The sequence below is a fragment of the Podarcis liolepis genome (genome assembly GCF_965112155.1).
Source record: "Podarcis liolepis genome assembly, chromosome: 8".
In the NCBI taxonomy this organism is placed as follows: domain Eukaryota; kingdom Metazoa; phylum Chordata; class Lepidosauria; order Squamata; family Lacertidae; genus Podarcis; species Podarcis liolepis.
In genome coordinates this window covers 45,203,654-45,215,437 of record NC_139560.1, presented here as the reverse complement: position 1 = coordinate 45,215,437, position 11,784 = coordinate 45,203,654, and the positions used below count along the sequence as shown (strand labels likewise).

The window sequence follows — 11,784 nt, the reverse complement described above, 5'->3', positions numbered from 1 at the left end:
CCAACGGCGGCTGACTGAGGGCAGCGGCTTCGGCGCCAGAGGCACGCAGGCTCACGCACTGCCCCGCGCAGGCGCGCCAGCGGCAAGCCCTCGCTCCGAGGGCTGCGGAGTCGCCTTAGCTAACCGGTTGCGCTACTCGCGTCGGGCCGGCGAAGGGGAGAGCGGGCGGTTGCCGCTGAGGGAGGAGGGGCCGCGAAGGGCGAAGGGAACGAGGCTCGGCTTTGTTTGCGCGTCTTTATATCCCTCTGCGCTAGCCCAGCCTCTCCGCTTGCCGGCGCCCGTGCAGGAGGAGGCGGAGGACGACGACGGAGCCTGCTGGGCGGGTCTCCCACCTGCCCATTGCCATGGCCGGCTCCGAGCAGGACGGCGGCACCGGCGAGGCGCCGCTGCCCCTCGAGGACTCCGAGCTGGCGCTGGCCGGCATCAACATGCTGCTCAACAACGGCTTCCGGGAGTCCGACCAGCTCTTCAAGAAATACAGGTACCCGCCATCCTCTCTCTCTCTCTCTCTGGCCCCCCAAGGACCTTGCAGTCTAAACTGGGGGCACGTGAGGAGGGACGGATCTCCAGCCTAAATTTAAGCCGCCGCCCCCCGGCCCGCTTTTCTTTTTTGGAATGATAACCGTTGGGGTTGCCCTCGGGTGCATGGAGGCTCGCCCGCCAGAAGCCCTCCACCTGCTCCTCTCTCCCTTGCCACCCTAGCAATGTGCGCCACTTGTCCTTCTCCCTTTGTTGTGCTTGGCGTTGCTGCCCTCGCTGCTGCACCTAGAACTCGGCCCTCGCTGGTGCTCATCCTTGAGCTTGTTTTTTAATGCCTGCACTTGGCCCTGAGATGTGTGAGGTAATAGCCTTGAGCATGTTCAGAGGGATTTGCTCTTCCTGTATGTATCACCCACATATGTGGAAGGGTTGCCCACATACCAAATTAAATAAATGACGTCTTTCGCTTTTATTGCATCTCCTGCTGAACAAGATCACACCTTCCAATTGTGCCTTAATTCCTATTTGGAGCAATACCTGTCACTGCAGTCACACCCTGTGTCACCTAATGCACCTTTTTTTCAGCAGGTGTCTATTGAAACTTGCTTCAGCTAATCTGGCTGAATGGCAGAATGGTTTTATACATTGAGAGCTAACCACTTCCAGATCATGATCTGATCTCTTCTTTTCTCAGGCCACTGTATTTTCGATTTTTTTTCCAGTGTCCTGTATCTTTCTTTGAATGCTTATACCCAGATACATATGACAATCAACTGTGGTTAGTGGTGAAAGAAAAAAGCCACTCTGCACATACTTGAAGATGCTTAATAACTTCACGGGCTTCAGACCTGAGCATTGGCATTAAAAGCAGATCCTGGGACTGATCTCTAAACTGTGGTTAAGCAGTGGTGGAAAGGGGGTTGCTTCTTCTGTCCAGGAAGGCATTGGACACCATTCACCTAACACTGCTGCTGATAGAACTTCATTCATATACAGTATATGTGGGGGATTGTATAAAAACCACTAGAGTTTATAGAGACTGCACAGTGGCAATTCTTTGGTGAAATGTGCCCACTGTGCTGCTTTGTGGTGGCTGGTCTTATCCTGGTAATGATATATGTGGGGGAAAAGTTGTGCACTGACTACAACTAATGTTACTTCCACATCAGAGCTCTACAGAAAAGTAACGCCTCAGTCACACTGAAGTCAGTGGGAAGCAGAATTAAAATGAAGACTGCACTTCATATATTACCCAGCAATGTTATTCCCTTGACTACGGTCTTTCTGTAATATATATTCATAAGCAAAGGTCTCTTCCAAAGCTTCCTACTTGAATGCTTTGATCCTTTTTTTGGCTCCTATTGAGTGTAGCAGTGGGATTACTGATAAATAACTTCTTAATTATTGCTTCAGCAGCTTCACTTAGTTGTCCCTTATTATCAGTTCCGATAGGGACTTTAATCAGTGATTTCCTCTCATAATTCTCTTTTCAATTTTACATAAAATAAAGGGGGGGAATAAAGAAAACAGTGAGAGAAAAGAACTAATTAAAGTACTCTTGACAATTATTTCTAGGAACAAGAGCTGTGTATGCTTAGCAGGAAGTAATGAAGGGACAGAACCTGCAAGCAGGATACTGCTAATTAAAGGTATAGGTGTTCTGAAAAACCTTAGTAGCACTTTGCTTGTCCACACTAGTGTTGTCTGGCAATGCATTTGGGTTTAAATTGTAATTTAAAAAGTGATACAACTTGAGTGTGAGAAACATGCGAAAGCTAAAATCACTCTATATTTGATTTGTCAACCAAACTGGATCTTCTATGAAAATGGTGTGAAGAAAAGATGACAATTCTAGAGAAATGTACTACTGTAATGTAGAAGCTGTATGTAACAGCCAGGTGGATATCGGTATTTCAGTATAAGCCACATAACTTCTCTTCCCCACAAACAAATAAGAGTCTTTTTATGGTTCCTCCCTCCCTTGTCTTGGGTACTTTCATTATGCTGTGTTACCTCACACATTCAGTAGTTGTTGGTTTTATTTCAGTATTTTTTCCTCCACTCATTAGTTTTTATATTCCTCCCCAACAGTTTAATAAAAATTTTAATCAATTTTATAGACCTCTGGAATAAGTGCTAAATGAAGTAGATTGCAATAATACTCCTGGGTACCACTTTGACATTAGTATGATGACCCCCTTCACAATAAAATTGAAATTCTGCATGGTGGCCTTTGTTTCAATCTTTCCAAAATATTTTCCTGCTGGGAATCAATTAGTTCTTCTCTCACTACAGCCACTGGTGCCTATTTGTTTGCTTACAGTTAATCTCCCTTACTTTGCCTTGTTGCGTGAACTTTCCAGTGACTCTAGATACCTCATGACCTGCCCACAAATTGTTAGACTCATAGCTGTCAACTTTTCCCTTTTCTTGCGAGGACTCCTATTCGGAATAAGGGAATTTCCCTTTAAAAAAGGGAAAATTTGACAGCTATGGTTAGACTTCACATCACAATTACATATTCATTTTATTTCCTTGTCTGCGTTTCTTACATTCATCCCAGTTTACTTGTCTCCCCACTGCGAAATATCTGTTGGGCTTCAGGGATAGCTGCTCCCTAATATTTAACTTATAAAATGGGAATTGGTAGAAACTTCCAGCAGAGGTGCCAACTTGAATAAAATATTTGGAGGGGGGCAGGTAAACCCCGACCTGCAAAATCAATCACATGACATGGTGCGTGCACACAATCTGAATGGAAATGCCCATCAACTTTGGAGGGGCCCAGCCCCCTCAAATATTTTATTGGCGTGGCGAAGACCCCTCAGCCCCTGGGAGTTTGCTCCTATTACTTCCAAGCTGCCTGATAGTCATGCAACATGTCCTGGAAGCCTGTGTGTGTATAGTGGTGGTGGTGTAAAAAATGAGGAGCTGGTATATTATATCAATATACCAGCTGTGGGTGCCTGCACAAGATGGCTGCCAGGGGCAGCAAAAAGAGAGATGCTTGTCCTCCATACCTGTGAGTACTGCCACACAAAAATTCACTCCCCACGTGTGCACGCACACACGTATTTTTGTATATATGGGAGTGCTAATGATGATTCAATGGTGAAAATGAGGAACTTTGTACTTGCTCAAACACTGCTGTACTGCTAATCCTGGTCAGGAAAACAGCTGCATTTGACCTTGTTTGAATTCTCTACCCCCTGTCCCATTCACCAATGAGCACCACCAGTGTCTAGAAAACATTAATTAGGCACTCAGTGGTACCTTCTACAATTCATTTAGCTAGCAGTATTAGGTAGGTAAAAGGTAAATCACCCCTAGATGGTTAAGTTCAGTCAAAGGCGCCTATGGGGTGCGGTACTCATCTCACTTTTCAGACCGAGGGAGCCAGCGTTTGCCCACAGACAGCTTTCCGGGTCATGTGGCCAGCATGACTAAATGGCTTATGGTGCAACGGAACAACGTGACAGGAGCCAGAGCGCATAGAAACGCTGTTTACCTTCCTGTTGCAGTGGTACCTAGTTATCTACTTTCACTGGTGTGCTTTTGAACTGCCAACCTAGCTAGCAGTATTACTATTCAAGGAGATGCCACTGCTGGTGATCATTAACCACCTTCTAACACTTTATCCTTATACCTGTTTTCTCCCACCCTACCGTGTTCATATATGACGCTTTCCAGAATTCCATTCTCTTCATCCCTACCTCACTCAAAGGTTGACTGGTAACAACTTGGGTCTCCTGTCCTCTCTCAAACCAGTTTTCAATGTGGTTTCTCATAATTTGAAGTAGTATTTATTATTACACTTGTATTTGGCCTTCTCTGCCTCTTAAGGAATTGTATTCCCAGGCACCCTCTCTTCTGGCTTTGTAGACAGTTTTGCATCAAGTACTTCAAGTCCATTCATTGATCACAGAAATGCATTTCTCTGTGTTTGAGACACCGGAGCAGGAGTGGGGGAGGCTGTTATGACCTCAGTGCTTCTAGAGTTGGGACTAATTTCTTGAAATGAAGAAATAATTCTCATAAGGTTGCTTGCTAATCTTGCTTTGGTGACCATTTATCTCACATTGATTTAGCTGATGCTGATTCCCCTGCCAGTTCCCTAATATGATGGCTGTCTCAAAGTATTGTCTCTGGGATCTCCAGTCATGCTTAACGTCTGCCCTATTTTGCTCTGAGGAAGCTTTGTTGCTTCTGCTTACTGATAGTGCCTGTCCTTCCCTGCAAGCCCTGTTTAGTGCTCCTGTTGCACCTAGGTAAGCAGGCCTGTGATCAGCCATTTGCCACCCGCATAAACTACAGTGCCATCTCTACATCCTGTATGAGCCAATTTCCCCCCTCCCCTCCCAGTTCACTCTCCAGTCTTTCACAGCAAGTCTTTCTCTTAGCATGACTAAGATCACATCAGTGTAGCTCTTTTTATTCCACCTAGATTCTGCTGAAGAGAGAGAAGCTTAAGCACAAATGCTGTGTATCTTCTTAATGAGAGCATTTCCTTGCATCCTGCAAGCATTTGGGGGAAGAGTACTGTCATCTTCTATTACACTCTTTTATTTCAGTTCAGCAGAGCAGATTATCTGCTTAGTTGACTTTTTTCCCTTCCCCATTTCACCCCCTTCAGTATGTTTTTGTTTTCCCAGTGTAGAATTTCATAGATACTTTTGTTAGCCAAAGTAAGTTTTGCTACATTTAAAGTTTGGTAAAATGTGAAGAACTTATATCCTTATGCCCTAATTCTACAACATTCACTTGGAAGTGTTTTCTGCTGAAGTCCTTGAGATTTATTTCAGCATAAAATTGTTAAGTCTATGCTTAGTCCTTCCTGTTCCTCTTTGTAGTGCATGAACCAGCAAAAATACACTTGTCAGCCTTCCTGCATCACTTGCTTTGTTTGTTACATACATAATCCAGGAGGGATGAAATATATAACTCAAGTCAATATATATTGGGTTCCTAGGTGACCTCTCATTCAGGCACTAACAACCTGCTCAGCTTCAGTAAAGCTGCTGCGCTAGAGGGACCTTGAAATTGATCAAACATTCTTGCAGAAACCATTTTTTGTCTTCAGAACCACCCCATTCAGATTTTAACATTTATCTCAAAAAGGAAATGTCTTTATTAGTTTTATTCAGTTTAGAACTCGCTACTTCAGTTTGTCGAGGGCTTATCAATCATTGCAGCTTTTAGACAGAAATGAAAGTTCTCTTTCTAGCTAGTTTAATGGAATCTGATTTTATTGCTGATCTCATCTGTGATCAACTCCTGCCCAGAAACCAATGTCCCCACTGTGAAAGGACGCGTGGATCCAGAATTGGCCTCCACAGTCACTTACGGATTCGTTGTTAAAACCGTGTTTATGGAAGACAATCTTACTCTGCTACGAGTGATTGCCAAAGAAGAAGAATGGAATCTGATTTTATCGGTGATCTCATGACTACTGCTGACTGAATCTCTTTATATTAATATAGTTTATGTTGTTTTAAGTTTTAGTCTCAGTGGTTGATCTTGCAGGCAAAATAGGTATAAGTATTCCCTCCTACATGCCCCCCCCCCATCAAACTTTCAGTGCCAAGTTATAAATAGTATACCAGCTTTACAAAATTTTAATGAGACTGGGAAGAATGGGTGCAAGGGATGCTACGGGACTGGGAGTGTATGGGGGAACAAACCATGACTTCTTTTGGCCTCAATTTACTTGGGGGATGTTGTTTTGGCCTCATATTGTACTGAATACGTGTGTATAAAGCATACCAACTACTAGAAGAAGCTCTACTAAGAATAGAGCTGCTCAGCAAATGTTTTCTAGCAAGCAAAAAAATCCACTAGAAAAATCATACATTGCATTCCATTTCTGCTGTTTCTATTGCACAAAATAGATTTCTTAAGATTTTAAAAAATAAGACCCGTTCGTGTAATTATTCTCCTGTGATCTTCATTATGCAAAGACTGAGCTCTAGGCAAGTTGAAGTATGAAAGAGTAATATTTTTTTCTTTAGAGGGGCAAATGTATACTTCAGTGCATTTTGTATCCTGGCAGATATTTGACTGTGTCCTGACTTTTACCGTGGAAGAGGTGTAAACACAGCTGGGTATTGAACACCTGGTGCACAGCAGTGCCAGCTGGATGGGATGCAGGTTTGACAGACTTCGAATCTGTATCAAAATCAGTGCTTCTTTTTTTTTTTTTAGCACTCCAAGAATCCTGTACTTCAAAAAGGGGGGGGGGAATCATTATCTTATTATCTGAGGAAGTTGCTTTGCAGAGTTAAGTCTAAATAGCTGTTTCACCTTTTATTTCATATTAATTTGTTCATTTGAGGAAACTAATCTGATCTTAAACTGGTATATGTGGTTTTAGAACAACTATAACAGCATAATTATGCTTCCTGTCAATTTCAAGTAAAACATCTAAATTATTTGCATAAACCATTACTAATAATCAGTCACAGGAGTGCTGCTGCTGATAATTGGTATACCTGTCTACTCACAAATCAGGAACATATCAGATATCTTTGTCACATCAAAGTTTGACTCATGAACGTATGTGTATGTCTGTGTATCCTTTCCTTAACTTCTAGGACAGACTTTAGGAAGCAATAACAGCTGAGATGTGGGAAGTGGCATATGTGTTCCAAAATTATTGTGATATTTAGATAAGTGGATAGTAAAGTACTGTATATACCAATGGGAAATTGGAATCCTTCAGTTGATCTTAGTTGAGAAAAAACATGTGGTATAACTCTACCAGCACTATGAATATAGGTCAAACAAACTTCTCCTCTATTCTGTGGACCTCAGAGGTAGAAACTAGAAGAGCCCAGCTAACAGGAAGAAATGATGGCAGAAAGAAATGATGTCTCAGTTTTCTCCTCTGAAATTAAAGAGTTTCAGCCACTGCTTCAGGGTGTTGCAAATAGCATCTTATTTGAATAGATGATCCAATCGGTGTTAATGCAAACCACGATCTAGTAATTGGAAAGGGAAATCAAAAGATGACTTGGGGGTGGCTGCCGTTAGTTGCTGCCTACTCTCAGCTAGTTTTAACGGAAATTATGGAAAGTATTAATAACTTCCAGCATTTACTAATTGTGTTGCTGCATGGAAGATAGGACACAAAGCAGATTTGACAGAAAAGTTTTCCTAGAATCCCAGCTCTCCTATCTATTTATTTATTTATTTATTTGTGGTTTTTGCCTGGAGCTTTCTGACTTATCTTCTGAATAGAAAAAATTGTACCCAAGGAAAGAGATGATTTATGAAGAATATAGAATACTGCAAGTCAAATGGTATAATAATCGTTGCAATTCTTTCTTGCTGTATATTGCATCCTACCCCAGTCTGTAAGCTGCAAGAGCTTCCAGGGGTGCACTTACCCAGGGTTGGAATGGTCAGTGGTGAGTGTGATGTCTTAAGGATATATCATTTTATATTTACACATATATGCACCTGAACGTAAGATGAATCATAGAATAGAATCATAGAATCATAGAGTTGGAATAGACTACAAGGGCCATCAAGTCCAACCCCCTGCCAAGCAGGAAACACCATCAGAACACTCCTGACATATGGTTGTCAAGCCTCTGCTTAAAGACCTCCAAAGAAGGAGACTCCACCACACTCCTTGGCAGCAAATTCCACTGTCGAACAGCTCTTACTGTCAGGAAGTTCTTCCTAATGTTTAGATGAAGGGGTTCACAACATTAACACCCTCAACAGATCCTGCTTCCCCATTAGTTTTCCAGGGGAGTCTCAAGTCCAGCTCAGAGCAAGACATGTTTCTCTGTCCCCAGCTTTCAGCATCACTCAAAACTCTCACACAGCACTTTCACATACCTACCGTATTTTTCACTCTATAACACGCACCCGACCATAACACGCACGTAGTTTTTAGAGGAGGAAAATCCGTAGGCATGCCACCTGTAGGCATTTCCTCCATAACACGCACAGACATTTCCCCTTACTTTCTAGGAGGAAAAAAGTGAATGTTATGGTGCAAAAAATACGGTATACACCGCTTGACTCATTGTACTCTATCCTAGGATGGCATGGCATCCAGCCAAGTGAGGCGGGATGGCAACTGAGCAACTTCTTTGCATATGGCAGCTAACTCACATGTTACGTGGTGGGTTGGGTTCCTGGCCATCACAAATATAAGCAAAATGGCGCAAAGCAGTGTTTTTCAACCACTGTTCCGCGGCACACTAGTGTGCCGCGAGATGTTGCCTGGTGTGCCGTGGGAAAAATTGAAATATTCAAAAAAAATATAATTTTTTTTTAAAGGTCAAATTTTCGCCCACTAGGTGGGCGCCAGACTGTGTCCACCCTATTTTCCATCCATCCTGGGTGGGGATCAGATCGGATGGGATCGGATGAGAGCGGACAGGCGGTCCGCTCTCATCCGATTCCCCATAGAGAGCAGCGGGGCTCTGAGATCTCTCTCTCCGCACACAGTGGTGGTGTGCCTCGTGATTTTTTTCATGAAACAAGTGTGCCTTTGCCCAAAAAAGGTTGAAAAACACTGGCGTAAAGCCAGGAACCGACAGAACTGCCCCCCTCTGCAAAGTAGTGAGCAGCTTGCCCAGCTTAAGGTGCAAAGCCTCTGACAGGGTCCTAGAGTCCTCCCGTTTTCTTCCCAAAGCCTAGTAATTGTTTACCCAGCTTTGGGATGACACCGTGAGGGCTCTGGGATTCTGCCAGAGTCCTTATACTGCTTTCCCAAAGTTGGGTAAGCCTGTGGTTGCAGGTTGGTGGGGGGAATAAATAAATGGAGAGTGGCTTTCCTTCTTTGTGTGCTCTGGCACTCATCACGGTGTTCCGTGCACCAGAAGCGGTTTAGTCATGCTGGTCACATGTCCTGGAAAGCTGTCTGTGGACAAACACCAGCTCCCTTGGCCTGAAAAGTGTAGATGAGCGCTGCACCCCATAGTTGAATTGGACTGGACTTCACCATCCCGGGGTCCTTTACCTTTACCTTACTTAACTGGTTAGCCAAAGCTATTACCTTGACAAAGGAACTGGTTTGGCAGACTTCATCTTACTCATTCTATCTTCACAGGCACAGAATTACAGGTTTGGAGGAGACCCAATGTATCATTCAGAGTGACCCCCCCAACTCATAACAGTATTGACTACTTGAAAAAAATGTCACCCCTTGTTGTGAGATGTGATTTTGTCTGAGCTAGTCAATTACTGCTTCTCCTCTAGTTTTTTCAGCCACTTCTGGCCTGAGAGGCTTGTAACCTTGAAGTTAATTCCCTCCCACTCCGGGAAGCTTGAACATATGGGTGAGGACCTTTGGTGATGTAACAGGGAGAGACCTCTGAGAGTTGGGACCAAGGTTGCTGCCTGTCAGAACTAGGACTAGTCCATTAACCCCACTTGTGTAGAACAGTCACTTAAAGTACATGTTCATAGGAAATTTCTCAGTGTCATGTCAGGTGTAGCAAAGCTTTAAGCCTCTTCTAAATTGACTGAAATAGTGGACAGTTTGGGGCAATGCAATAATGTAAAAAGGTTTGTTAAATTGTAGTTGAGCATCAAAACAAGTGTAGAAGTAATTGAAACATTCAATTAAAGTAGTTTTGAGTGTCTGGCTCTTCCCACCTGAGCTATCTAGTGTCTTTGCCACTCCCTCACTCCCTCAGAGTCTCCTAGCAGTGACAGAAACACACCTGGCTCTGCTTTTTGTCTTTCACACCTTTTAATTCCTGGCAGATATTCTTTTCTTACCTCCATTATTCTCTCCAAAATTGCATCCCCCTTTTTATTCCTGTCATTGCTCAGTATTGCACCTTAACTGTACAGCATCTGTTTCTTTCACTGTCACTGTCATTGCCATTGCCATTTCACTGTCACTGTCATTGCCAACAAAGTGAGTAAACAGCTCCATATCCCGATGGAGAATGTACAGATCAGAGGATAATTTTGTGTGGTTGAAATGGGGGTTGAGGGGATGCATGCCGTCAAGGAGCTGAAGATGGATGGCTTTATAAAAGAAGAAGAGGACTCAAATTTAGTGATGTTGATTGGTGTAAGAGTGAAAAGTAGCATTAACATGGTTGCTGGGGGTCAGATTAATAATGAAAAGAGAAAATATGAGAGTAAGAAAGCAAATTAAGAGTGTCAGCAGATGGAAAAATAATTAGGAAGATGAAATGGAAACTGACAGTTATAAAAATGAACAAGAATTTACTAACTCATCACCATGGTAGTATTAGAACTAAGAACCAAAGCTTTGGGGGATTTACAAGTTAAAATCTTTAATAATAATAATAATAATAATAATAATAATAATAATAATAATAATTAATAATAAATAATTTTGTTATTTATACGCTACCCATCTCACTGGGTTGCCCCAGCCATTCTGGGCAGCTTCCAACACATATAAAAACATAATAAAACGTCAAAAATTAAAAACTTCCCCATACAGGGCTGCCTTCAGATGTCTTCTAAAAGTCAGATAGTTGTTTCTTTCCTTGACATCTGGTGGGAGGGCATTCCACAGGGCGGGTGCCACTACTGAGAAGGCCCTCTGCCTGGTTTCCTGTACCTTCACTTCTTGCAGTGAGGGAATTGCCAGAAGGCCGTCAGAACTGGACCTCAGTGTCTAAGCTGAACGAAGGGGGTGGAGATGCTCCTTCAGGTATACAGGGTCGAGGCTGTTTATGGCTTTAAAGGTCAGCAGCAACACTTCAAATTGTGCTCGAAAACACCTGTGTTACTAATAGATCATTGTTCTTCTGTGTTGCAGCTAGAGCTCACTCTCTTCCCAGAGCTCAATTGTAGTTGGATTGTACCCTTAATTAATTCATACCTGTTGGATTTTTCAGTGTACAGCTTCTTTGCTAGCCCTCTGAGCTTATTGTTTCTGCCAAGAAGCTAGTACACCAATCTCCTTGCTTGCTTATATCCAACAAATACCTAATTTGAGTTCTGTCCTCTATAAAGATTGAAAGGGTTGTTCTGGTTTTTGTTCTGTGTTAGTGAGCTGTAACTTTGAGAACAGAATGTAATGTAATGAAAAATGAAATGAACAGAGTGTAAAATAAACATTTGGTACAATTTAAAGAATTGTAGTAGCAGCAGTATTGGTTACTGAATGAGTCCAGTTCTTACATGAAAATTTGCTGCTGTTTTATGCTAGAACCATTAATTTCAACAAAGAAAGCATTATTTGCACACACGAGATTGCTTGCATAAGTGTGCTTTCCCTTTTGGAATTAATGGGGTGCTCCTGTTCATTGAAGGGCTCTGAAAATAGTTGGTGCTCAAGTCTGGTCATTATGTAGA

At 42.7% G+C, this 11,784-nt stretch overlaps 1 protein-coding gene across 2 annotated transcripts in view; it reads left to right on the top strand.

Moving 5' to 3' along the window:
- The first annotated feature begins 39 nt into the window (after positions 1-39).
- TTC39C (tetratricopeptide repeat domain 39C) overlaps positions 40-11,784 on the top strand; it is a 43,392-nt gene continuing 31,647 nt past the window's right edge. The window contains exon 1 of one of the 2 annotated variants that reach the window (XM_083517771.1): positions 40-481. Coding sequence is in view for 1 of the 2 variants with exons in the window: in XM_083517770.1 (XP_083373896.1) it covers positions 345-481 (137 nt within the window). In the remaining variant the exon portion in view is untranslated. The remainder of the gene's footprint in view (positions 482-11,784) is intronic. The other variant, XM_083517770.1, reaches the window with a different exon arrangement.